The 25,280-nt window shown below is 38.0% G+C and overlaps 1 protein-coding gene across 1 annotated transcript in view; it reads left to right on the forward strand.

Annotated features, from left to right (window-relative positions):
• MYRIP (myosin VIIA and Rab interacting protein) overlaps positions 1–25,280 on the forward strand; it is a 207,506-nt gene that overhangs the window by 172,787 nt on the left and 9,439 nt on the right. The window contains exons 10-11 of the mRNA XM_058831882.1: positions 3,420–4,069; positions 11,614–11,853. Of these exons, the coding sequence (XP_058687865.1) occupies positions 3,420–4,069; positions 11,614–11,853 (890 nt within the window). The remainder of the gene's footprint in view (positions 1–3,419; positions 4,070–11,613; positions 11,854–25,280) is intronic.

A 25,280-nucleotide genomic window follows, 5' to 3' on the forward strand; every position in this document is an offset into this window, starting at 1 on the left:
AGATATTCAAGAACCTGGATGCAATCCTGTGCCATGTGCAGGTTGGTTGGACCAGCTGACCCACTGTGGTCCCTTCCAACCTAACCTTTTCTGTTCTTCTGTAGTTGTGGCTCCTGCTCTTGGGGTGTCCCGTTTCCTTTGCCTCTCTTGTTCTGGCTGAAGCATTTGTGAGGCCACAAGAGTGTAGCACCAGGCAACTGACTTACCATAGAGTTGGTTAGTTTTTACCCCTACAGCTGCACAAGGGCAAGAGCTTAACTCATTGCAGCAGCATTCCCTGGCTCCAAGTGTTGCCATCCCATGGCAGAATCTGTTTGTTCTTACATCTTCTCTTGTAGCAGCTGTAGAACCCATCTAACTCCTGTAACATATTGGTTCATGAAGCTGTACAGGCAGAAAACTTCTCTTTTGTGGGGTGAGTTCGCTGGTGCTGTAACTCCCACAGCTGCCTCACTAGGTGCTGGCAAGCAGAAGCAGTTTTGGGTTTGGGCAAGCAGTATGTTTGGGTTTCACAGGGACCAGGGACTGGGGCTGCCCATCTGTTCAATTTATTTATCGGTAATGCCAGTTGATAACTGGGAAGACTGAAATTTAGACAATTTCAATACTACTCCTCCCCTGTGAAAAAAATTAATATTAAAGTACTACTAAATCTGACTTAACCAAGTCTACATTACTCTGTGAATTTCTTAATCAACCCACTGTCAGGAGTGTTTTTCTCCTGGGCATTTTAGTGGAAGGCCTATTTTCAGTAAAGCAGTTAATTTGGTGCTTAAATTTAAGAACCCACTTGAATCCCATTGCATTCAACTGTTGAGCAATTTAGTATTTAACAATTGCTTAACCATAGCAGACTGACAAATTGACCCAGTTTCTTTTCAGCTGCTCTACAGAGAGGATTTATTCTGCTTCTTTTATCTAAAAACCACATTTGTGATGAAATTCTGGTGCCTATTGAGCTAATAGTAAAAAGCTGATTGTGCTAATATCTGTAAATATGGTCTCACCTATGCAGTAATAAGCAGCTTTGTATTATGGTACAGAAAACAAGAGAAATCTCAACCAAGAGTTTGATATGGTAACATCAATGGGTTTTTAAGGCATGTAGCCTAAAAGTAGTTCACAATTCATTGTGGTTACAGTTCGTATTGGTTTAAATGGTGACTCAAGAGCCAAATTAGGATACTGTCCTTTTTTTCCCCCTTTATCAATAGTCTTACAATGAAACTTCTTAAATATTTTTTTCCTTTTCATATGGACGAATTACAGCTTAAGCCCAAAGAATTGTGTGAAAAAGTGACTTCATTTTGAAAAATCAGGAAGGGAGCACTTGACACTGTAGGATAAAACTGGGATAAAACTGAGTCAATTTTCTGAATGTAGAGTTCTCATTGGCTTTCTACTCTGTTTGTCCTCTAACATGTAATCAACTACTATCCTGTCCTTTCTTCAGTTAACTGAGGTTGAGTAACCAATTCTCACGTGGTCTTGTTAATTAGAATAAGGGGATATGGTCTGGGGGAGAAGGGAAGTTTGTGGCTCCCCATTACACAGCTGAATTCAATTCCTGTTGGAGATTAATATCCTGCAGAGCTGTTGGATTTGTTTGAAGGAATGATGTTTTGAGCTCTCAGGAGAACCCTATACTTAGATTAGTTAGTATACTCGGGAAAAGTAAGCAAGCAGAAGTTTCTTATGCTTGATAGTTTGGTTTTTGTTCTCCAAAATCAGGGATTACAATAAAGAATTATTAGTTCTCCTTGCACACTTCAGTTATATCCTTGGTTGGTCACGGATACAAGAGAACTAGTATTATTTTGATTTTCTTTTAAGCAGGAGTAAGAACTGTATTTTCTCTGGTTCTGTGAAGTGACTTGAAACTTAGGAAGCCAAAACAACCCAAAAGGATTCAAATGAGTAAAGAATGCAAAAACTGTCATAAAACTCTTATAGCTCCTAAGTTTAATTACCATTTAATTTTTGGTTTTTTGGGGGGAGGTGTGTTTTGGTGTTGGTAGCGCACCTCAGAGGTTTAGTTTTTTTTTTAACTAAGCATAGCTTACTGCATACTGATGTTCTTTATGAACAGTTCCAGGGAAAAAGTAATCTTTTCATCCTAATATTTTTATCTAATTATATTCTACAACAGACCAAGATATTACTGTGTGCATTTAAAAATAGTGATGTTGTGCTTACATTTTGAGAAAACTAATGGTTTATATTAAGTATTTATATAGGTTTCTGAAAATAACAAATTAGAATCCATGTGAGGAATCCTTAAGTCTGAAAAGTTCATTCAGTAGGCTGGATTACTGTGTAAATGCATGGCATTATATATTTTTCAAGTGCTGCAGAAGGCAGTCATCACACATCCATAGTTCCCATGAGTAGAATTTTCAGTTTTGATTGGAAATTAAATCTAAATTTAGAAGAAATGCAGTTCTCAGTGTTATGAGAGTTAAAGAGTACTTTCTGACCATTTTTGTGACTTTTTTGGTTTTTATGTTGGAGTTGTGAAACATACTCTGAAAACGTGGAAGGACACAAGCAGCAGTGCTTGTGTCAGAAAGCTCATTTGGTATTTGGTCTGGGGTACAGCAACAGCAGCCATGAGCAAGAGTCTAGGAGAGATTAGGACAAAGCAAGTATTTTTCATACTGCCTCCAAGTAGGCTCTAAACCTCTTGAACTTTCAATTTAATGACTATCTCAGCTAGAAGTGTTTTTTCTGTATTTAGTTAATTTTAGTGGATTTCTCCTCAGTATTCATGAGGAGAATCTCGGCTTTATCACAGATAATTTCAAGCATTCAGAACAACCTTAGGCAAGAAGCTCCCTAGGTCTGGTATCCATTGCATCCCACTTCTTTCTTTCATTTGTTTAGAATCTTGATTTCTCTAGCTTCACTTCATGCCCTCTAGTAGTTAGGTTGGAAGAGATTGCCCCATCTCTTTTAGCGTGTATTTTCTCAGTCTTCTGTCCTCCAGATGGCAGAGCTCTGGCTTACTTAATCATTCCTTGAATGGACACCATTTCAGAACCTGGTATAACCTTTGTTGCTCTTCTCTGTTTCTTTTTCCATCTTTCCTTTTCAATGTGGGGGACCAGAACTGCACACAGCATCAAAGACATTTGCAAAACTCAGGATTTATACATGACTCTGTGCTTATGTTCCATCAGTCTTTCGTAATCATTCTTTTAGAAAAAAACTTTGGTCCAAGTACTCTCCCATTTTGGTTGTCACCATGACTTAAAGTGGTGGCTTCTCAGCAGGAGGGCAGCTTGGCTGTCAGCATGGGGGAGTTCATGTGGCAGCAGCACTTGCATTTGTTTGTTAGTTTTGTTGAAACTTTCAATCTGTGGCAAGTAAAAGCAGCCGTTCACAGTGTGATCACAGTTGTTCTTGTTTCCTTTCCGTAGGTCCGCCTTCTGTTTTCCAAAGCACCGATGGAAACTGGGTGGCTTTGCAGAATGTCGCTCTGCCTCGTCCTCGAATGCTCGCCAAACCAAAGAGTCAGGTGTTCAGAGCTTTGGAGAACGAGTCCAGCATTGTGTCTGCCTATGACGAGATGGGCTCGGACAGCGAGGATGACTATGACTGGAACGTGGCCTTGAACAAGCTGCGGCGGAGACCTCGACAATTGCCAGATGACTTTTATTACTCCAATTCCCAGTATGGCACCGAGTGGGCTTACGGCAATGATCAGTACCAGGCAGTGACCTCCCCCTCCTCTGGGTTATACACCAACACTGAGACGCTGTTCTCTGATTCGGAAACATCTTCAGTAAACTCTTCCCAGGAAGCTAAAGGACCTAGCAAACTTCTCTGGTTGCAAAGCAGAACTCAAAGTGATATGCCCAGAATGGAAAAGAAGCACTTCCATGGAGAACTAGATGTAAATTTCAATCCACAGGCAACTAGCTTGGAGTATTCAGACAGCAGTGAGACTGAAGAAGTCCATTATGATTTAGAAAAGAGATCAAGAAGGTGGAAGAAGAACAAAGCCATGTCTGAAGACTTGTGTGAAGAAAAGAATCAGACAAAAGCCAGCAAGATGAATTTAAGTCAGGTAATTGTGTTTGAGCTTTCCAAATGCATTCTCAAGAAGAGCTAGGCAAAACTAACTAAGCTATGCTGGCAATATCATGTGAATCATGAGTGGGAGGTGGAGTGTTCTTGCAAGCTTTATCTTCATCATGTCTCCTAAATAAGAAGAAGAAAAAGTAGGGTGTTAGACAGGCTTTACTTTTTTCTCAGGCCACTTTCATCCAATCAAAGACATTGTTAATGTTATAAAATACTGTGCTCTTAAGAAAAAAACCCTCAGGATTTGTTAACAGCTAAGAAATGTTAATCACTTGTTTTGTTGTGCTGTTTGGTTTGTTTTTTTTTTTTTACTTCTGTTTTCTTGGTATAAGAAATAACTCATTTGCCTGGCAATCTGCTCTTCAGTGTCTACAAATATTATGGTAAGGGTTAAAGCTAATGAGCAGCAGAAATTTAAAAAGGGCTTTTTGCAAAATCCAGTCCAAATGATGTCTGTTTTTAATTGATCACCTTAAGGTGAGTTCTGATGTGTTAGGGTGAGTGTTTGCAAACTACTTCCATTTAAATAATTTGTCAATTCATTAAGAAAACAAATAAAACCCAAACAAACAAGCAAAAAACCCAGACTGTAATACCTCAAACAGTTCATACAGTTCTCAAGCTGTTCATACAGCTTGAAGACAGCAAACATTTCTTTTAAATTACAGATAATGGATAACCAGAAGCCAAGAAGTCTCCTCTATTTGGAGTTTGTCCAGACCTGGGACTGATATTGAGGGATCCATTTGTCCCTCAGAATTTTGTTAGCAGTGCAAGCACACAAGCTCAGGAAAATATTTACCCCTTGTCCAGTCCCATACCCCTCTTAAATCCTGAAGCTGCATCATTGCTGCAGCAGAGTAATAGTAAGCCTGAAGCAAGGATCTGAGGGCTGTCTCCTCCTTGTGCCTCTGATTATGAGCAGCCTGATTCAGTTTTAAAGCTATCTGACCAAATTTAGCCTGGAACAGTTCTTCTTTCCCTGTGAAACTAGCTTGTATTTCCTATAGAAAAACATCAGTACAGCCGATTGAAAGTCAGTATTAGGACTCTAGGATTTCAGCAGGCCTTTAATGCTGGATGTCATTAATTCTTACCCATTCCATGTGCTTTTAGGACAGAGTGTGGGTGTTTGGGGTGTTCTGTACTGATTCATTTATACTCATGTCCTCATATATATAAAATCAACAGTTGTTGAAGGGGAGTATGATGTATTATAATGTGATCTGATGACACATCAGTGGCCATTATTGACTTCTTAGAACATCAGGAAGAATTACAGGGCTTTACAGGGACTGCACAAAGACAATATCCTATACCATATCCTATGCATTTAGCTTTCTGGCTTTGTGTATATGTGCATGATCTCTATGTGTCTGTATTAATACTGTGTCTTCCTAGTCACAATAGACATTATGCAGAGCATGGAAGATCGGAGTTCACAGAGAATGTCCTGAAGATATTATAGAATCATAGAATCATTTAGATTGGAAACACTTTTGAGATCATCAAGGCCAGCAGTTAACCCTGCTCTGCAGGGTTGACCACTAAACATTGTCCCTAAGTGCCAAGACTACTCATCTTTTAAATACTTCCATGTATGGTGAATCAACCATTCCCTGGGAAGCCTATTACAGTGCTGGATAATCCTTTCTGTGAAGAAATTTTTGGTAATATCTAATCTAAACAACCCCCATGCTCATCCAGGTGAGGTCAGAAAGGCAGGGTGCTTCCCAAACATCCACGATGGCATCCTTTAGCAACTTAGTGTGTGCTCCAAAGTGCAAGCTGATATGGGAAAGTATTCTTCTTTCCATGTCTTTTGTGAGTTGCTTTGTCTTGTGGAACCTCTCTGTTGTGCTGAAAGTGCGAGATTCGGGATTCTAACCCACTCTCCCCTTCATTTTACCCTTGAGGCTAAAGGAGACTGTTCTTGCTCCCCTGCTCCCTCAGCCTCAGTGGGGCAAGCAGAGGCACACTGCCTCCAGATCATGCCACTGTTTACAAAGCAGTTAAATTCTCGCTAGGAAGTTTCTGTATGGGTGGGTTTGCCTGTGTTTACTTTGTGTTTGGACATACACACACACACAGGGGTGGCTGATTTGACAGCTGGTTCTCACATTTGTAGAACTTTTACTCCAGCCTCTGGCAAACAAGCACTACTGGCACCAGGAGCGGACTGACTAGCACAGTTTAGAGCAAGGATGCTGCATGGTTGAACAATTCTAGGAAGCAAGTAAAATTGTCATGCATGTAAGGAACCTGATTTAATGTTTGAAAATGAATTAGCCAGACATCATTTACATTGCTCAGGAAAATGAGATTAAAGGGATGTCACAGGTTCATATATTCCCCAGAATAATGTATTGATCTTGGTAAAATGATTGAGGCTGCAGCAGGGAGAGCCTTGCATATAAACAGTTCTACAAAATTATAGTGTAGGTGTATGAAGAACTGCAGACAGCATAGACTTAAGAAAGATTGACTGCAGGTCTGAAACCAGGCATAGCTTTTACACATGATGAGATTATGCAAAGTTTGCAGAGATGATACAAAGTCTTCGAAACTTTTGTTGAACCAAGATGTTAGACACTGAATAACTAATTATGTCAACTGCAGTGAAGAAACACACTTTTTCAGTACTTTACTGCGTTGGAATATAATCTTATTTGACTGCACTGTAATAATAAAATGATAATTTGTTAACCATTATGTTTTCATCAGCATTGTAGAACAGAATCTCAATTTATCAATCTAAAAGTTAGGGTTTCATTTTTAATTTTCAAACAGTGAAGGTTGCTTTGTTTTCTACTGTCCACGTTTCTCAGTGAGATGGAAACAAGCCCTTTTTCTTCTTTGCTCTGAGTCTAGAGAGTTGTAGGCAGTTATGTTCTGGAAAAACTGCAGTCAGTTCATAACTCACAACTGAATTTCAATTTAAAGTCAGGTATTTTTAGATAAGGATACAGTTCCTAGATTAGGATAATGCTGTGCATTACCCTAATCTAGGATAATGCATGGGGTTTTTTTGTTGTTATTGTTGGGGTTTTTTTAATATATTTTAGACACAACAGTGGAATGCCAACTTTGTCGCTGAGAGAGAATTTTTTGTTCAAAGTCTTCAGTGACTTAGTAGGGGAAACCTGAGAACAGATACCAAGATGTGCTGTATATGTGGAATTTTTTGCTTAATGATAAGTAAAAGAACAAGCTCCTTTACTGATCTGTCTGTAGAGATGCCATAAACACAGTCATGAAGCAAGATATGAAAACTGTCCTGATAAAACCCAAGTCCTGCTATAAAAAATATCTGATTGCTTATGTACCACAAAAGTCTTATATTTCTGTGGCAACTGAACTGGAAAATACAACTTTGCTTTTTATGACAGTTTTTAAAATGGTAACTTTTTACAAAAAATGGACACTCAAGCCACCAATTGTTATCTGCTCTTATTATTAATAATTATAATGGTAGTTGATATTTTTAGTAATGATAATATTGATATATTGGCTCTCATTATCTTTTTGAGAGAAGGATATGATTGCTGCTTAATGTAGCTGAAGTTCTTATGCTTCTGATGCAAAGTGGAGGGGCTTAATTGCTTCAAGTGAAAGAAGTGCCCTCATTAAGAGTTTGTTCCTTTAATCAGGAGACCTCATGTGTTAATTACAGCCCTCCTGCCCCACAGCCAGGTAAGGGGTGAGCACTGTCAGACTGCCTGTTCCCATGGGATGGCGCTTGGGATGTATTCTTTGAAAACAGTTCCCTGAAATCACTCTGGCTCTTGTTGAGAAACTGCCTGCAAACCTCACAATTTGTGTATTCTCCTAAAAATTTTAGTTTCCAATTTTTTGTTTTCTGTACAAAGGGAACTTTCTCTCAGGAATTTATAGTTTAACATGGATTTTGTTCTGGAACATCCTTTTTTGTATTTGGTTTTTGTCCACTCTGATTGTGTTATCAGCAATTTGTGTGCAAGGATTTGGACACTATTTATGAGTAAAAGTGTATTTCTTGTATTCATTGTCTCCTGAAGGACTTATGCTTGCATAGAAACACTTGATTTTCTTTTAGTGAAACTGGGTTTGTGGCTGTGTCAGTCTGCCAAGCTCTCACAGAAACTCAGTTTTCAGATAAAATGGTAGCCCTTTATTCTTGTTTGCAGTTCTTAGCATTATACACTGCTGATAAATGCAAATGGGAATTTACACATTGATTTGTATAATGACACAAAAATGTCATTAAACTTACCAGAAAGAAAAAACGTGAACAGTAAAGAATAACAAAATTTAACGCAGCATCTACTAAATAATAATAGTACTTTTCAATTTATTTATTTTATTGTTTTCATGGCTGCTAATGCATTTTTTAACTTGTCAGTCCATGAAAGAAGTATAATCTCCTCACAAATAATTTGCTGCCACTCTCTGAAAAGCCCAACACACAAGTCAAGCAGCCTGCTATTAACAGAGACCACAAAGTGCAGCAGTGTAATGTACCATTATCTCTGCATGTGCACAGGAATTAACAGATCTAGCCAATATGGATAATCTGCTCATTTAAAGGAGGTTAGAAAGCTAAAAAAGGAGTAATAGACATACCTGAGCCCAGTTATAATACAGTCAATACTCTCAAGATGAGTCCTCCCCCAAGAAATAATGTGTATTCAGAACACAGATTTAGCTAATGCTGAATGAGACCCTGGGGTTGCCAAGGCATCTCATGACTTTCATCTGTGCTGGCAGTCTTAACAAAAAGATCTTTAAGTTGCTGCCATGTGTGATCCTATGAAGACTGGTCTTTTCTCAGGATCAAGAGAAGTTGTCATATTGCTGTTGTCAATACAGATTCTTTAGATTAACCAGTGGTGCTTCCCATGGGTGTATATGTGCATTGCTACTCCAATAAAGCTGCTAAGCATCTAAAGTTGAGCACATCTATTTAAGAAGCCCCCAGAGGACTCACACATGTCCTGCTGCACAGTGAAGTCTGTCAGTACAGCTGTGAGGAGGAAGCATGGGAAAGTCCACCACTCTGGACTGCCAGCCTCCCTCTTTGCTCCCACTAGATTTTATATATCTGTAAGCTCATTTAAAAAAAATTGCCAAATTATTATCTTAACAAGCTTGATCTGCTCAAATGTCTGCATAGAATGGGATTTTCTTCTTTCCTTGCAGACTTGACCTCCAGGTAAACTGTGCTCAATGTTCATCAGCACTGCTAGAGTAAGCCCACATCCCTAGGGCACAGCTGTAATCCTAAACAAAGTGTTTAGGTAGATGAGAGCAGGTTTTTGGAGGTACCAATTAAATAAATGGAGGTAATTCAAGTAAAGAGGGGTTCCAGTAATTAGCTTAGACTAGATACCTAGCTGCAAATAGCTCAGGTTTAATGAGCTATATCTTCACTAAACTGTATTCTCATAAAACACAAGTGCACAGTTTAGCTGTGCTTTGTATCCTGTGTATCACATAAGTTATAATTGTTTCTTTACTGGGTACAAATTGATGGACTGATTGATTCAGCAACAAGTTTCAGGGATTTTTTTTATAGTAGTTTAGTGATTTGTGAGTACTGGTCATTGGCAAATTGTTGGTTGGGGTGTAACACTGATATTTGTAATGAGTTGTGGAGTGATGTGCAAGAAATGTCTCAAGAAAACTTCTCTTGCAGTTTGAGGAAACACCATTATGATAGACATTTTTAATTTAAGAGGTGAAATACACCAGTCTTTTACATGTATATAAAAGCATGTCCTATTATAAAACTGAAGTGAAAACATGCTGGTTTGAAATCTTGTTTTTGATCATTGAACAGCTTTTTAGCAGAAAAAGCTCTTTATTCTGCAAAAGCTGATTGTTTGGGAAAAGAATTTCAGCATAAATCCATGGTTGCCCTTCTATTGTAGCTCTCAAGTTTCTGTTGTTGTTCCATCAAATCCTGGTTTTCTAAAAGGGTCTTCTGCATCCTGAAGGATGAATATTGCTATAAAGCAATAATTCAGTTGTGTAATTGATTGAATTGCAAATAACTGCAGACAGAAATTGTCCAGAACACTGTGAAAGTGCTGAGCACTCCAGGACAGTTTACTGTATGAAGGATGAGAACTGACATTATGAACACCATGTGTCAATCCATTAAAAGCAGTTTGGTGGGTAGGGTTTGTGAGGGAGTGGGCAGAGTTAACATTTCCTGTGAGAACTGGAGGTAATTGGTTCACCCCTGAGCAGTGCTGCTGCAGCTGCTCCTGTTTGTGTATTTCCAAATGAATGGAAGAGAGAACACAGATTTTAGTCTCTCTAGCAGTGTCTGGTCTTGTCACAGTATGAGATCCTAAGGCAGATAGGAATAATTTCATCTCTGAGAATTGCTCCAAGTCATCCTCCTAGACCTGCTGAGATGTGCCTACCACTCTGGTTCCATGCTGAATTCTTCATAGCCTCCTTCTGGGTGGTTTTGCACAATTATGCTCCATTTCAAAATATCTGTCACTTTTAAACCCACCTAATACCATTTTATTTCATGGGCTTGGCTGAAGCACCAGACAAGCTAATGATTCAAAACTTTCTCTCAGCAGTCAGCAGAGAGAGAACATTTCCAGAAGGCAGCAAATGCTATAGGTGGAGCAGGTTCCTTTGGGAGGTGCCTGTCTCTCCAGGGAATGTAGTGGAAATCAGGGCAAATTGGGTTCTAATCAGACAGAACAGATCCAGAAAATGAATTGATACCTGGGGATTAGTTTTTAGAACAACTATGAGATATTCTCAAATTTTGTCACAAAACTAACCCCTTTTCCACCTTATTAAATGCTGGGCAGGCACCCTGATTTTGCTTCTCTTCAGCTTCCAAAGGGACTTGTGGCTGAGTCTGTAGCACCCACTGTATTTAACTGACCCTTTAAGTGTTTCCCAGCTTTAAGGATCCAAGAGTCAGAATAGAGGGGCTCCTGAAGACTGAACTTGTTCCAAGGAGATTGGCATTTGGAAAAAAGTCATCTCTGCAGAGGATCTACATGCAAATAATCACTGGGAAAGCTGACAGTCTTAAGCAACATCACGTACCAAAAGAGAAGTTTTTCAAAAGTTGTTTCCAGCAGTCTTTAAGAAGAACATGGATAATGCTCAAGACCAAGCAGTCAGGGAATGCGAGCACAGCTTTCAACTGAAAGCTGAACACAGCTGCCAGGTTACAGGTTATTTCATTCCCACACTGCATTTTTATCTGCACTGTGTCTGTGAGGGGTGGCAGTGCTGGGAATGGGAAATACGGGCATGTTTTATTAGTTGCACACATATACACAATGATTTAGATAGTTCCTTTTTAGGTAACATGAAAGTAAGCAGGAATGATGAATATAATCCAGAAAGTGTTGGTTTACTGGCATTCCTTTTTTATCAGAACACTTAATGTGTTTTCTGTCTAGCTTCCCTGCAGAGTGATCATACCTATAGTTTTCTAGAAAGCTGTTTGTTTTTTCTTTCTGTGCCTACACAGGAATTATATCTTTTTCTCTAATGTCTTTGTAGGATTTTGATGATTTATCAGAAACTGATATAAGCAATGAGGATCAGCACCATGATGTCAAGCCTGAACTTATGGAGGATGAGCTTAAATCCAGGTTATTTCAGCTTGCTGCTAAAATGAGTGACAAGGAAACATCATCTGGTGAAGAACAAGAATCAGAACCTGGAATAGATGTGGAAAACCAGAAGGAGAGTTTGTCCTCAGAGGAAAATGGCAGAAGTATTCAAGAAGAGTTAAAGAAGGTAAGTGGTAGTTGTAAAGGAGCGGAAATAGTACTGTAAGAGTTAGAATGCAAAAAGAGAAAATTCTGGCTAGAAAACTGAACACAGTTGCTTAAAAAAACCTGAGGTCCTTTATACCAGTCTGAGCCTGAACTGCTTGTGCAGATAAAAGTTCAGTTAAGGTGTGTTTTCCTCTCTGTGAGGAACAGACAGCCTGCAGCATCAGTTCCAAGCAGGGAACTTAGCTTGAGCAACAAAACTGTTAACTGGGTAATATTAATGGAATTACGTCATTTTTTTGTCCTTGCTAACCAGACAGTTTAAGTGGTTTTTTCCATCCTTTTAGTTGCTCCTCTCTTTGCAGTATCATCTTGTTCATCCTGATGGCATAGATTCTTCTTTTGTGTCTCTACCAAAATAATTAGTGTTTCTTTAAAGCTTTCCAACCCTGTTACCTTGCCAGCTAATAGGCTTCTGAGAACAGTAACATTTTCTAATGAAACTGAAATTCAGTGTCAGTTCTGATGGTGCCTGAGAATCCTTCATTTGTACCATTTCACCCTTACAGTGAGATACCAGATTTCAGTGTCACTCACAGGATTTACCACCTCCTCTCTTCTGTTTCTACCTCTGAATTTCTTTTCAGATCTTTTGGTATGCTTGAATTTGGTGCTATAGGAGCCCAGTGCTGCCCCTTGCCAGTCAAGCACTCTTATTCCTTAAGCACTTAGGCTTATTCTAGTCTGCTGCATATCTTGACTTCCTTTTGGGGCATCGTGTGCACAGCAGCTGAGCTTTGACAAGAGATGTGGACAATTCTCTAAAGGAAATCTATTTGTCATAATTCGAAAGGTGTTTTGTTCAAATTATATGAAGAACTAATACAGTGGGAGGTGTACTCGATACAGGATCGAGTCATCCAGGCAGACAATAGAGATGCAGCTGAAGTGTGCAGGAATGCTGTCACAAAAGCCAGTGCCCATCTGGAGCTGAATCTGCCAAGAGACACAAAGGGAAAAAAAAGTCTTCTATAGGTCCATCAGCAGCAAAAGGCAGATGAGGGAAAGTTGGGCTCACTACTACAGTGATCTGGTGACACAGAATGTGGAAAAGGCTGCTACACAACATTGTTTTCACCTCAGTTTACAGGTAAGATTTTCCCTCAAGAATCCCAGGCCCCTGAGACCTATGGGAAAGCCTGGAGCAGTGAAGACTTATCCTTGGTAGAGGAGGATCAGGTTAGCAAATATTTCAAAAATTGGGATGTGCACATGTACATGGTGTCTGAGCTTCCAAGACCTGAGGGAACTGGCCCATGTCATTGTGAGTTCATCTTCGAAATATCATGTCAATCTGAGACATTCAGAGCTATGAATATTGTTTATTTTGGCTTTAACAAGACTTTCAGCAATCAAATGCAAAGAAAAATGCAAGTCCTGCACCTGGGAAGTGATTAGATTATGCACCTCTCTTCAGTATTTGTGAGGCCATTTCTGGAGTGCTGTGTTCTGTTTTGGGTTCCAAAAGGTACAAGGTACACATGGACACACTGAAATGAGTCCTGTGAAGGGCCACAGAGATCATTAAAAAACTGGGGCATCTGTCATATGAGGAGAGGCTGAAAGAGCTGGCATTGTCTATCCAAAAAAAGAAGAGAAGGCTTGGGAAAATCTCTTCAATGTGTTTAAATACCTGATAGGGAAGAGTGAGGAGTGTTTATTGTGGGAAATGAAGTGGAAATGGAACTCTTTCCACTGACAGGAATGGAAGCAGTGGGCACAAACTGGAATACAAGAAAATCCCATCCAAATAAAAAAGTTTTTCACTGTGATGGTATTTAAATACTGGAATAGGTTTCCCAGAAAGATTGTAGAGTCTGTGGCCTTGGTTATAATCAAAATCTGGCTGGACATGGCCCTGGGCATGTTCTTTGAGCAGAAGAGTTGTATTAGGTGATCCCTTTACATTCTAAATGTAAGGAGTGTTTGACTCTCTGATTCTGAGTTATTTAGCCCTGGACTACACAAGAGTGTAAATACTTTTGTTACCATGTGTGCAAATGCCTCCTTGACATACACACAACCTTTCCAAAGAAATCGCATAAAGTCTTTATTGTCAGAGCTTGTTAGCAGCATTTAATTTGTTTTTATTTGGTTTGCAAAGACAAAACAGCAATATCACAACATCATATATGGGCTAGCTGGGGTTATAACATGATGCAAATTAAATCCAGAATTAAAGGCTGTAAAGAAATTTCTGAAAAGCTTCTGTATAGAGAACTGAGCACAGAAAATGGTGACTGTATGTTTTTGGTGTACTTATTCATCTGCATGCATCTACAAAGTAATATTTGTTGGGTTTTTTCTCTCCTAATTTTGCTATTTCTTTAAAATTTGTATATCAGTTATTTAAAATGAAGCAAAGATTAATATATTTTCCTCGATAAAATTTTCTTAAGTTTTAATAAGGAAGGGCTTACCATGTTCAGCAAAAAAAGGAATGCTTGGAGTTCCTAATCCTTTATTTGATTTGGTTAAAAAAGTTCTCATCGTTAATGGTCATAGTATATACTCTTTTTGTCTATAATAAAGAAACCAGAATACTCCAGTACTCTTCATGGTCTGGAATTCAGCAGGGGAACCTTTTCCAGGTGTAGAGAAACAAGCACACTGCTTTCATTCTTATTCTTGACAGTTGTCCTTAAAGATACTTTAAAATCTTCTGACACGTGCCTTCTCTCTGGAAAGTTGGCTGGCCAATGTCTTACAAAGAAATACTGATGATGACAATGTATAATACTAGTTGGGGCTGTGGTGGCAGTCTAAAATACAGACATACCTCAACTCATAAAAGATGCAATAACATTAGGATGAGTAGAAGTCATGTGAAAGACAAGCATAGGAAACCTATTTTTAGGCAACCAGTAATTTTAGATGCCTTCAAAGCCGGAAGTTCCAAAGTCTCTTGAAAAAGACGGATTTTTGGAGAACGCACTTGTAGGGATTTACAGATCTTTCAGGCTAGCACTCGACATTATTGGTCAGAAACAGCCTTCTGACCTGTGCATCAGGTTTCAAATTAAATATACAGAAGCATTAGTTCTGCACCATTAAAATGAGACCTGGAGTGCCTAGATTCTGGCTTTCTGTTCTTGAACATAAATACTGTACTTCAGCCATCTTACTTATATTTTAGCCATGCTGCTTGTCTTTGTTAGCCTTTAATCTTATGTTCTCATAAATTTATTCTGGAACACTTCAGCAACTTTAAATGGCTGGGATTTTTTAGTTCTCGTATTCCTCACAATAGGATAAGACTTAAAAACACATGCTGGTTTTGAATCACTGGAAATTAAGTACCTGGTGCTTATCTGACCTTCACTTGTCAGCACCTTTAAAACCCTGGACTTCTGTTTTAATGGAAACTGGGAATCTCATGGAATCACACATTGAGCTGATGCTTTTAAAAGAGTATTTAGTATCCTATGATCTGAAGCGGTGGAAAAAATTATCTTTAATGGAGAGTTAGTTTAATGGAGAGTTTAGCTGAAGTTGTTTGGCATTTATGGATTCTTAGTTCTCACTTCAAATTGAGCTTTTGAGTTGTACGTCATTGTGGGAAATAGAAAAGGTAAAAAACTCTCAGAAGCTGTGTGAAAGCAGATCTGAGAACAGAAGAATGCAAAAATGCAGATATGCAAAGACAGGAAACAATAAGACTGTGTAGAGATAGGCCTTAGAAAATATAATAAACAAGATAATAGAAAAATATACGTTTAATAATGAAGCTTTATACATTGTTTTTAAATTATAAAAAGCAAGCGTTGTTAGAAGCAAAGTGTACGTGTAGTTTTAATGACTGGCTTAAACAAATGCTCATAAGCTTTTAACATTATGCTATTAGCTAGAAAGTTTTTAAAAAGGCATTTTAACCAAGAGAATTTGGAAGTTGTTGTAATAGCATGAGCTTTCAACATCTTTCATCTGTCACCTTGTACTGATAAGACTGATGCTAAATAAAATGCTCAAGGAGTGCCTACCTGCAGCCCCATCCTGTTATTGATAAATAAAGATCCAATATGTCTGCCTCTAAGATGCAAATTTGAATATGATGACCTTTGAGTTAATGATTTAGTTCATCTGGGATACCTGAGGATTTCGGTTGGTATTAATTAACACAAGTTAATTTTGGGACTTAGACTTAAATCTTCTTAGATTTTCAGCACCCTGATTTTCATTATCCTTCAGTTTGTGATTGCCTAAAATGGTCTTGTGGAGATTCACAGCTCTCATTTTAAAACAAACATAATCCTGAAGCAGACTTTATTTTATGGGAAATATTTTGTGCTTATTAAGCTACAGAAGTATCTCATGGTCTTTCTGGGGTATGCAGAGCCCTGAAAAGTCCATTTGTCTTAGTTGTGCAGTGAAAGGCCATGGTTTTCACCAAAAGCCATGCTTAGGGTAGAGTTGGCCTTCAGCCCCACTAAACTTCAGGCGTAAACAAACCAAAATTCAAATTGTGCAACTGCTGTCTTAGTGAAACATCGTGTACTAGCACAATAATTTGCACAATTCTTTCTGTCTTACTTTTTTGTTGGTTTTTTTTTTTATTGGTTGGTTATTTTTTGCTTTACTCCACTAAACCCTATATGAATGCCTAAAGAGAAAAGCAAAATGTAAATTCTCATTGAAGTATCTTAATGGTACTGATCCTGAGAGTGGTAAGTATGATAAATGGAATGTATTTAGTCTGTACTCTCCTCCATCCATTCTCCTTCTCTTTTAATGTTTTCATGAAGATAAATTGACTGGATTTTTATTTCATAGTGTATGCCAGAATTACACTCTAGAAGGTGATTTTGTCAGTCTACATTTTAAATGCAGTCTATGCCTGTGACCACTTTATCAGAAACTATAGAGATTATGTTAAAAAACAGGTTAGCTTCTGCCATTTTTTTTTTAATTGCTCACATAGCATAAAAAATGAAATAGTTGTTAACACCTTACTCTTGGTATTTTTTCTCCTTCTACTTAGTACTACAACTTGCTCAAGATATACATATTAGCAAGTGAGTTAAACTTCCATGTAACGGGGAGTTTCTCTCCTCTTTCCATTAGATGGAATGTGCTGTGTGCTTAAGGAATTTCCTTAATTCCCTTTATGCTTTTACTTCTGCTCAGAGAACCTTATAACCAAGGCTTAGTAACTGTTTAAATTCTAGCGCTGTCTTTTGACATTACTACATGACACAGCTCTTTTCTGAGTGACAACCTCTAAGTGAGTTTGCTAGGTAGCGCAGCGGGATCCCGTTTCCAAAGGGAAAACTCACGAGTCTCTTGACAGTATGAATAACAGCATAAATAATCTTTTCATTAAATATTAATGCTTCCATTCTCTGGAAACATTTTATTCTTCTTAGGCTTTAAAAAGCTTTATTTTGGGGAAAGTATGAGCTATGATTAACATTTTCATGTTGGTTTTTGCCAGAGACCTATTTCCTTTGTTTCAGGAGAGTACATCTTAAATTTTTTCACTAGGTAAATTAACACTATTCGACTACTGGTATAGTGAGATTGACACTTTTCAGAAAATCTGCCTGGGCTCACTCTGTTTAGCAAGAATAGCCAATAGCTGTGCATGTGGGTGCACATTACTGCAGAAGAAAGGGCCAGCTCCCTCGTGTGTATGCTGGTGGCCATGCTCAGGGCTGGCCTTGCAGGGGGTGGCCAGGGCTCAGTAAGGGAGGTCAGGCAAGCGTGGGGCTCACTGGACTTGGTTGCTGGAGAGACATCTACTCACAGCCTGGATGGAGCTGGAGAGCAGCACTGGACATGCACATGCCAGTGAACCCCTCCTGTGTGCCACAGACCTGTTGAAGCACCATGGCAGGGATGTCTGGGATGCTGAAACAGCAGTGCTGTTATACTGAGGGTGAGCCTGTGTCTCCTGGTGGTTGGGCTTCTTTAGGCATTTGTGCAGGCCCTGTCCTCATAGAAGATGTTTATGTGAACATTATCCTGAAACTGCCTGAATTCCTGGGTATTTTGGCTGGTGTGTTGGTTCAGGCAGGAGTTTACAGGAAACTGCCATCCAGCTTTATATGCCTAAAAGCTTTAGAAGTCTCTGAGTAAAAATTTCTAAAGGAGAATCACATGGATCACATTCGGCCAGAAAACACAGCAGGGTAAGCACATTAGCTTTACTACATTGCTGCTATTATGGTAGTAATGGTGAACAGTGTAGTACCACGATATCTTCCTGGGTTGACAGTTTGGAAGGTATTTGAGTGTCTGTTGTTTCACATTTTTGTGTGCAAGATGCTCAGACTAATTCTTGTGTTTTCATGGATCATTGGTTTTAAGGTTATGTTAATTATCTGGGCAGTCTCCCAAAGTCCACGATTGAAAACTGAATGTGGGCAGCATTGTAAAAAGTCATCTGTAAGGTTTATGAACAGCAGATAACCTATGCATAGGATTTTGAATGACAGCAGAGAAAAAAATTATTTTGGTTAGGGAAGGTGAAAAGAGGTATGAGACAAGAGTCTTCACATTGGGCTAATGGATCCAAAGTTTTAAGATCTGAATTTAACAAAGCGGTCGAGTATATGTTCAGTTTTAAACTGAGGTTTAAGTGGTTTGCTGGACAGAATTCCCATTCAAGGTATTTATCCCATGTATTTGCTATTAATCAGTCTTTAGCTTGAAATACCAAGCTGATTCTAAGTTTATTTTGTCAAAATATGAGTCTTCCATTTCAAGCATTAAAACCACGAACATTTATTTTTCAAAGTTTTCAAAAGCAGGCAGTGATGTTTGTGTACCTCCAATTCTGATGCTTTCTGGGCTCAATAAAATTGCATAAATATGGATGTAGATAGAACATCTGAGATATCTTAGAGTGTCCCACAGCACCTTAAGCTGCTAGTCCAGAAGAAATGTGAATCTCCCAGGTCAGTGTCATATCTGACAGCGTTGTTTTAAAATCCTCACATACTTCAAGCTGTTTCAAATCACACTTTGTCTACCTGTGTTTAAGCAACTGAATCAAAGCCCTGTTGGATCTACTGGTGAAGGGTAGAAGAGGTAACACTTCAGCTGCCTTCACATGGGGAATTTGTAAACAGCTTTTTTCTCACAGTCTCAGTTTTGACACTTGCGTGCATGCACACCCAAGCCAGCTCTGTCCAGTGTGCCTGCAAGGGAAATCTCCTTCAGTTCTCTCCTTGCCAAAGATTTATTTACTTAGGGAGAAAATGTCCAAGCTATTCTAGAGATACAGTTGCAGAAAATCAGTGAACATTAGTGTAAGCTGCTGGAACAAAATGGTGGGAAAATAGACTATTTTTTACTACTATTTTGTCTTCTTTTGTAAGCTACCCTGAGACTTGGCAGTGAAAGCTGAGCTCTTTCAGATCTAGCTGGAAGAGTTTCAAGGACATGCTGCTCCTCAGCTGGAAAATACTTGTGTCACAGCACAGCCATCAGGGCAACTGTGGTTTTGTCATTACTTCAAGGCAAAACCAGTCAGTTCTGTTTAAAAAGACCTAAGGAAATGAGGGAGATTACTGTAAACCTACTTGCTGGTCACTGGAGACTTGTAATGTGAAGGGTTTTACTTGTCTGTTTTGTGACAGTGAGGGCAGGAGAGGGAGAGCAGCAAACAGTAGGAAGTGATTTGGCACAAGGCATAACTTAGCCAAGGTGTTTCCCACATGGGCATCTCACTGTGGCGTAAGTGGGGTACAGACTCTTCGGTAACTACTGTCCAAATTGCTGCCGTGTACACTCCAAAAGTGAAGATAGCTGGCTTTTCTTCTTCTTCTTAACACTGCTGCAAAAGTATTTTTCCATTCCTAGTGATACTTTTTGTGATGGTAGAAATAATATTTTCCCTCTGTTTCATTTTATAAACAGTTGTGTGTAATTTGCAATGTCTGTTCCAATGAAGTCTGATGGTCTAAATCTCACAAATAAAATTAAATTAGGCATTGCTTTATTTTAAATATTTTAGTAATATATGTAAAATCTAAATTTTATGCTATTTTAATCTTGGTAATTTCTTTATCCTTGCTGTTTATCCCAAACTTCCCTGTAAGTCTGAACCTATACAGTTGTTAACCTCTGTAGCTGTTAATATAACTTTTCTGCCTTTTTATTTAACTGCTTTCCCACTATCTAGGAAAAACAAAAGGCTTTTGATCTTCATTTAAAGCTGCAGTTTTTATCCACTGTATTGCAGCAGGTGAGAAAGTTTTGTTTTGTTTGTGTCTTTTTACATCTCTTATGTAGTAAGAGATGCCATGACATGATATTGAGGGTTTCCACATTTCCCAATCAATATTCTCAAACTCAAAATGTTTTCCTGGAAATATCAGGCCCGAAAAATTGTACCTTTAGGCCACAACCAATAATCATTGCAGAAAATTATTTTATAATCACAGTTAATATGTGAAGCAGACTGGTGCTTTTGTTTGGCCTTGTGATGAAAATTTGGTTTTATCAGTAAAGAAGAACAGAAGACAAAGATAAGGTGTATGAACTTTCTATTCTCATGTACTCACCTATATTAAGAAATTTGGAAGGAAGTTTTCTGACCATAGTGGCCTTCAAAAATCTTTCTAAGCTCTCAATTTAAAAAAATAATCAAAACCCTTAATTCATTGTAGAGTTTGTACAGTAAGTAGATCTTTTCCCACTTTGCTGCTAGTGGCTGTTGCTTATCATTCTTTTAGGTGGAAAGAGGTTTCATATTCTGTGCTATTTGAACCTCAGCTTATGAGGATCACATATTAAAAAATATTTTTGTTATATTCCCTGAGCAAATATATGCTTATCTTCTATTTTAAAATACCTGCCATTTTTAGTATGTCATACATCATTCTCTCAGTCATAAAATAAGAATTCCTTTTTTTGGTGTTAGAAGTTGATGCTTAATTTAGGAAGACACTTCTCTCATTTTTTTCTTTTTTTTCCTTGCTCTTAATTTTTGTCTTATGATTTTTAATCATCTTTTAATTATCTTGATTTTATTTAGTAAAAATATCAATGGTGACATTAAAGAAAAAGTGTTTTTCCAGTTGTGTAATGTCATCAGTCTGTGTCCATTGTAGATTATATTCTTGTGTGGATTTTAAGATGTAAATATTTTAATTTCCAGCTTAGCCTATAATATTTCACTTCTTGGAAAATCACTTCCTTTCTCATGATTGTCTCTAGAAATAAGGCATTAAAAGTTGATAGGCGTAAAATCTGTAACTACATTAGGACAGTGGATTGAATTAGTAAAATGTAATATTCAGAATTACCTAGCACATTCAAAAAGACAGACTTAATTTCTCTGTGTTATACTTTGGAGAATATAAGTAGAATAATAGCTCTCAGCCTGTAAGGTAATTTTACTTTCTTTTTCTAAAGGAATGCCCATAAATGAAGATGTTGATGTTAAAGGTCAAGGCAGGAAGTCTTAAACTTGAACAGAAGAGTAATTCCTTGATATCACAGTTTATCATGGTATACTTGTCTGCCATAAAACAGCCAGGCAAAATTTAGCCTTTTTTTTTTTTCCTCACAGTTTTCATGGTAATGAGTGGTTAGGACTCACTTTGGGCCAAAGATCTTTTGAAGGTCAGGATTGACAACTGCCACAGATAGCTGGGCATTGATGTCTCTTTTCTTCCCACACTGTGACTTGTGTCACAGATTTTGCTGCCCTGCGAAGGACTTTCATTGGGCTTTTTCGGGGCCTTCTCAACACTCTAAAATGAATTCCCATAGGGTGGGGAGATGAGGAAGACAGGTTTGGGGTTGGCTTTTGTGTTCACACAGCTTGGATTCAGTGTCAGGCTACTCTGAAAGGATACATTAATCAGTGGCAAAGCAAAACTTACCTTATCCCCAGCTCCCCATAGCTCCTTACATAAAAAGAGGGATATTGACTGTGACTCAGTGCATGATATAACGCCTTGACACTGGAGCTAAAAATGATTGTACCACAAGTCATCAAGGATGTGGTCAATACTGCCAGGACTGCTAGTGATGGAAAGGTGTTCTTGCTGTAGCTGTTGATGTCACTGTTCTCTGTTGAATTGCATGTCACCCCCTCCCATGCTCTTTAAAAGAGCCTAATGATGACATCTTAGTGGCAGAAAAAAGGAAAACGCTAATGGCTGAGTACAACGGGCAGAAATAAATAGTGCTGGTGATAGAGAACTTAACTATTTTAAGAGAATCAAAAATAAAAGCCATAATGTTCATGGAAAGGATGTGAAAATGTCACAGGCTGCTGAAATGCATACAAACACTTAAAGCTCACCTGCTCTTAGCAGTTTGGGTACTTAATATTGCTTCAGTTTTATCATCCTGTTTTCCTTCTGTTACTTGTGCAAGAATGCAAATAATGGTCTATAAATCACCTTCCAGTGTAGCATGCTTGAGTTAAACAGCACAGGAAATATTGTCAGCATCAACAGGGAAAGGAGAGACAGCAGAAGGAAAGGGAAGTGGCTAACAGTCATCAAGACCACTTTATCTTTAGACCACTGAAACATAATCTTCTCAAAACAGGAACACTTTCCATCTGACAAACAGAAATGACAGTAAAGAAGTTTTTCAAGATATTTCTTATATTCAGTGCAAACATGTATGTATGCTTGCATACATACACATTTTTAGCATTGCATTGGTTTAAGACTCAACCACAAAGAACGAACTCAGAGAAATTGAGAAGGTTCTTGTGGCAGTGTCCTTAGCATGTTGGTGACCATGGATGTTAATTATCATAAAAAGGATAAATGCATGTCTTCCTCATTCCATTAGATGCTTAGTCTCAAATTCAGTTAAAAAAAATAATTCTCATAACTAGTAGAAACATTCATACTTGGTCTGTGGGATGGATTTGGGTTGGGAGTGGTGGTGTTAATTTAGAAGTAGGGTAGCACAGCTGAAATCCAAATGCATCCCAGAGTTTTGAGAAGAATGGTTGCACGTACCTTTCCTGTGCTGGATATTTCTACCAGAGATTGCTTTCTGCATCTACCACATGCATATTAATTCTCTGACTTGCTTGACAAGACAGAGCCTGCATCATGGCATGACAGCTGTCTCTGTGAGTCACTTAGAGGTGTAAACAATGACCTTTCCTACAAGGGCAAGATAAATTAGACAACCAAAAGGTGTTTGGAGCAATTTGAAAACCACCTACCAGGATGATCTTGTGTGTGTGTCTGTGAATTTGAGGTGATTTTTATATGATCTTGTAAATCCTGAGTTTGACATGGGTGGTCAGGGAAGGGAGAATCTATGAACAACTAAAACCCTGCAAAACATTTTCTTTTTTTATTTTATTTTTTTAAATTTATGTTGGGTTTTTCCCATTACACATGTTAAATAATTATATATGGAGTACCTCACTATATTTGCAAACTGACCACTTTGGAACATGAGCTGTTTTACCAGTTGCTCAAAAGGAGGATACAACATATGGAAAAACATTAACTGAGTATCCATCTTTTTACAAGGAGGATTAGATTGGACATTAGGAAGCATTTCTTCACTCTGAGGTTGCTCAAACATTGGCTTCCTAGAGAGGTGGTCAGTGCCCACCCCTGTCAATGTATAATAGGCATTTGGACAATGTCTTTAAGGACATGCTTTAACTTTTGGTCAGCCCTGAACTAGTCAGGTGTAGCTGGACTAGGTGATCATTCATCATCTTCCAAATGAAAAGATATTCTATTTAATTCTATGCTAGACTATTTTTTACTCAAAATCTTGATTTCACAAAGATTCCCATCACAGACAACTTGGAAAACAGAAAAAATATTTTATTGCAATTGTTCTGTGAAGAATGCCAATATGGATTCTGATATTGTGATATAAAAATAACTTTTTTAAATTTAATTTAATCTTCTTTTGAAATTCATCATTAACTATAAAGGAAATAAAAAAATTAAGAAATAATGAACACTAAAGTGAGGCTACAGTTCTTGAAATGGAGAACATACATCAGTAAATATGATGAAGAATATGTAGTGTCTGGCCTTCATCCTTTTTGTTCACTACTCACAGAATATAAGAGCTAGGTACTTGTGGAAGTAAATAATAAAAGAAAGTAGCATTGATTTTTTTCCCTTCTTTTCTATAAAATTATTGATCTGTTTTTAACCTAATTGGCACTTGTGAAAATAAATGGAAGAAACCAGTAGGCTATTCAGGGGGTTCAAGTATTTGTTCTCAGTAAGAGAGTTCCAGGCCTGCTTGTCTGGGGCTGTGCTGGCTATCCTAAGAAGCCAAAGATGGAGTGCTGTAGCATATGGTATTTGCTTTGTTCTTCTTCTCTTTAATCTCTCATTCTAATTATTTCTTGTTATTCAGATGAGTAATAGTGCTAAAGATGCCTTAATGTATTGATTCCCAACAATTGAGTATGTACTGCTAAAAATGTAGCTTTTCAGTAAAAGTCTTATCTAGCATAAGAATGGACGGCTGATGAAAGGAAAGAGATAATGAAAGTGGGTTTCCAGTTTAACTCATCAGAAATTGTGGGAATCAAAAGAATATTATTTCTCCTGTATCCTGCCTATAAACATTTTTAATCAGTTATACTCTCCTGTACCATTGAATTTACTGAATAGAATCCAAAGACTGTCCATTTCCTCAGTAGTGATCCACGGATACTTTGTGAGCAGATTTACAGACAGGTGAGCCCCTAATTCACATGCACAAGTATGTGAAGGTTTGAGGAATGAATTAAATTTTGGTTTAAATTTTTCCACACTTTCTTTTAGGCAAAACAACACTAAAGGTATTGCACATATATTCAGTGACAGTATTTTTATTGGCTTCAACAAGCTTTGGCTGAGTCTCCAAGCTGTATAGTTTGGACGTTGAGCTTTGTGCTTAACGGTACATCAGATGAAATTTTATTCCTTCATCAGAGGAGTTGTCCTGAAGCTTAAAGCAATGTGAGAATCATAAGAATCAGGACAGTTAATTACAAATTACAAGGAAGGAACACTGATAAAAAGGTTTTCAGTTGTTTTTAAAAAAATCTATAAAACTGTGTGTTTTTCCTTGGTATCTGATATAATTCATTCCATATTAAAAAAATAGGTAAATTGAAATTTTTAAAAAATAAAAGGATACAAGTGTTTCCACACTTATAGCCCAGTCTTTGTTTTTTTGGGGTGATTGTTTAATTCATAGTAAGCATTTTAGTGAAATGCTGTCCTTACAGAGCTGCTGAAGATTGCTTTCCCATGATTGCATCTGCAATGAAATGGCTCCTGTGGATACAGACATAGATGATTGCACATCTCTTTGCCAGTATCCAAAACGGAAAATTGTGTTTTAAAACATGTTTAAAACACTTTTGCAAAACCAGCTTTATGTAGCTCGCTTAGGGTTTAAAGCTGGATATTTGTGTGCTCCTTTGGAATAAGGTTT

This window comes from Poecile atricapillus, chromosome 2, assembly GCF_030490865.1.
Source record: "Poecile atricapillus isolate bPoeAtr1 chromosome 2, bPoeAtr1.hap1, whole genome shotgun sequence".
NCBI lineage: Eukaryota > Metazoa > Chordata > Aves > Passeriformes > Paridae > Poecile > Poecile atricapillus.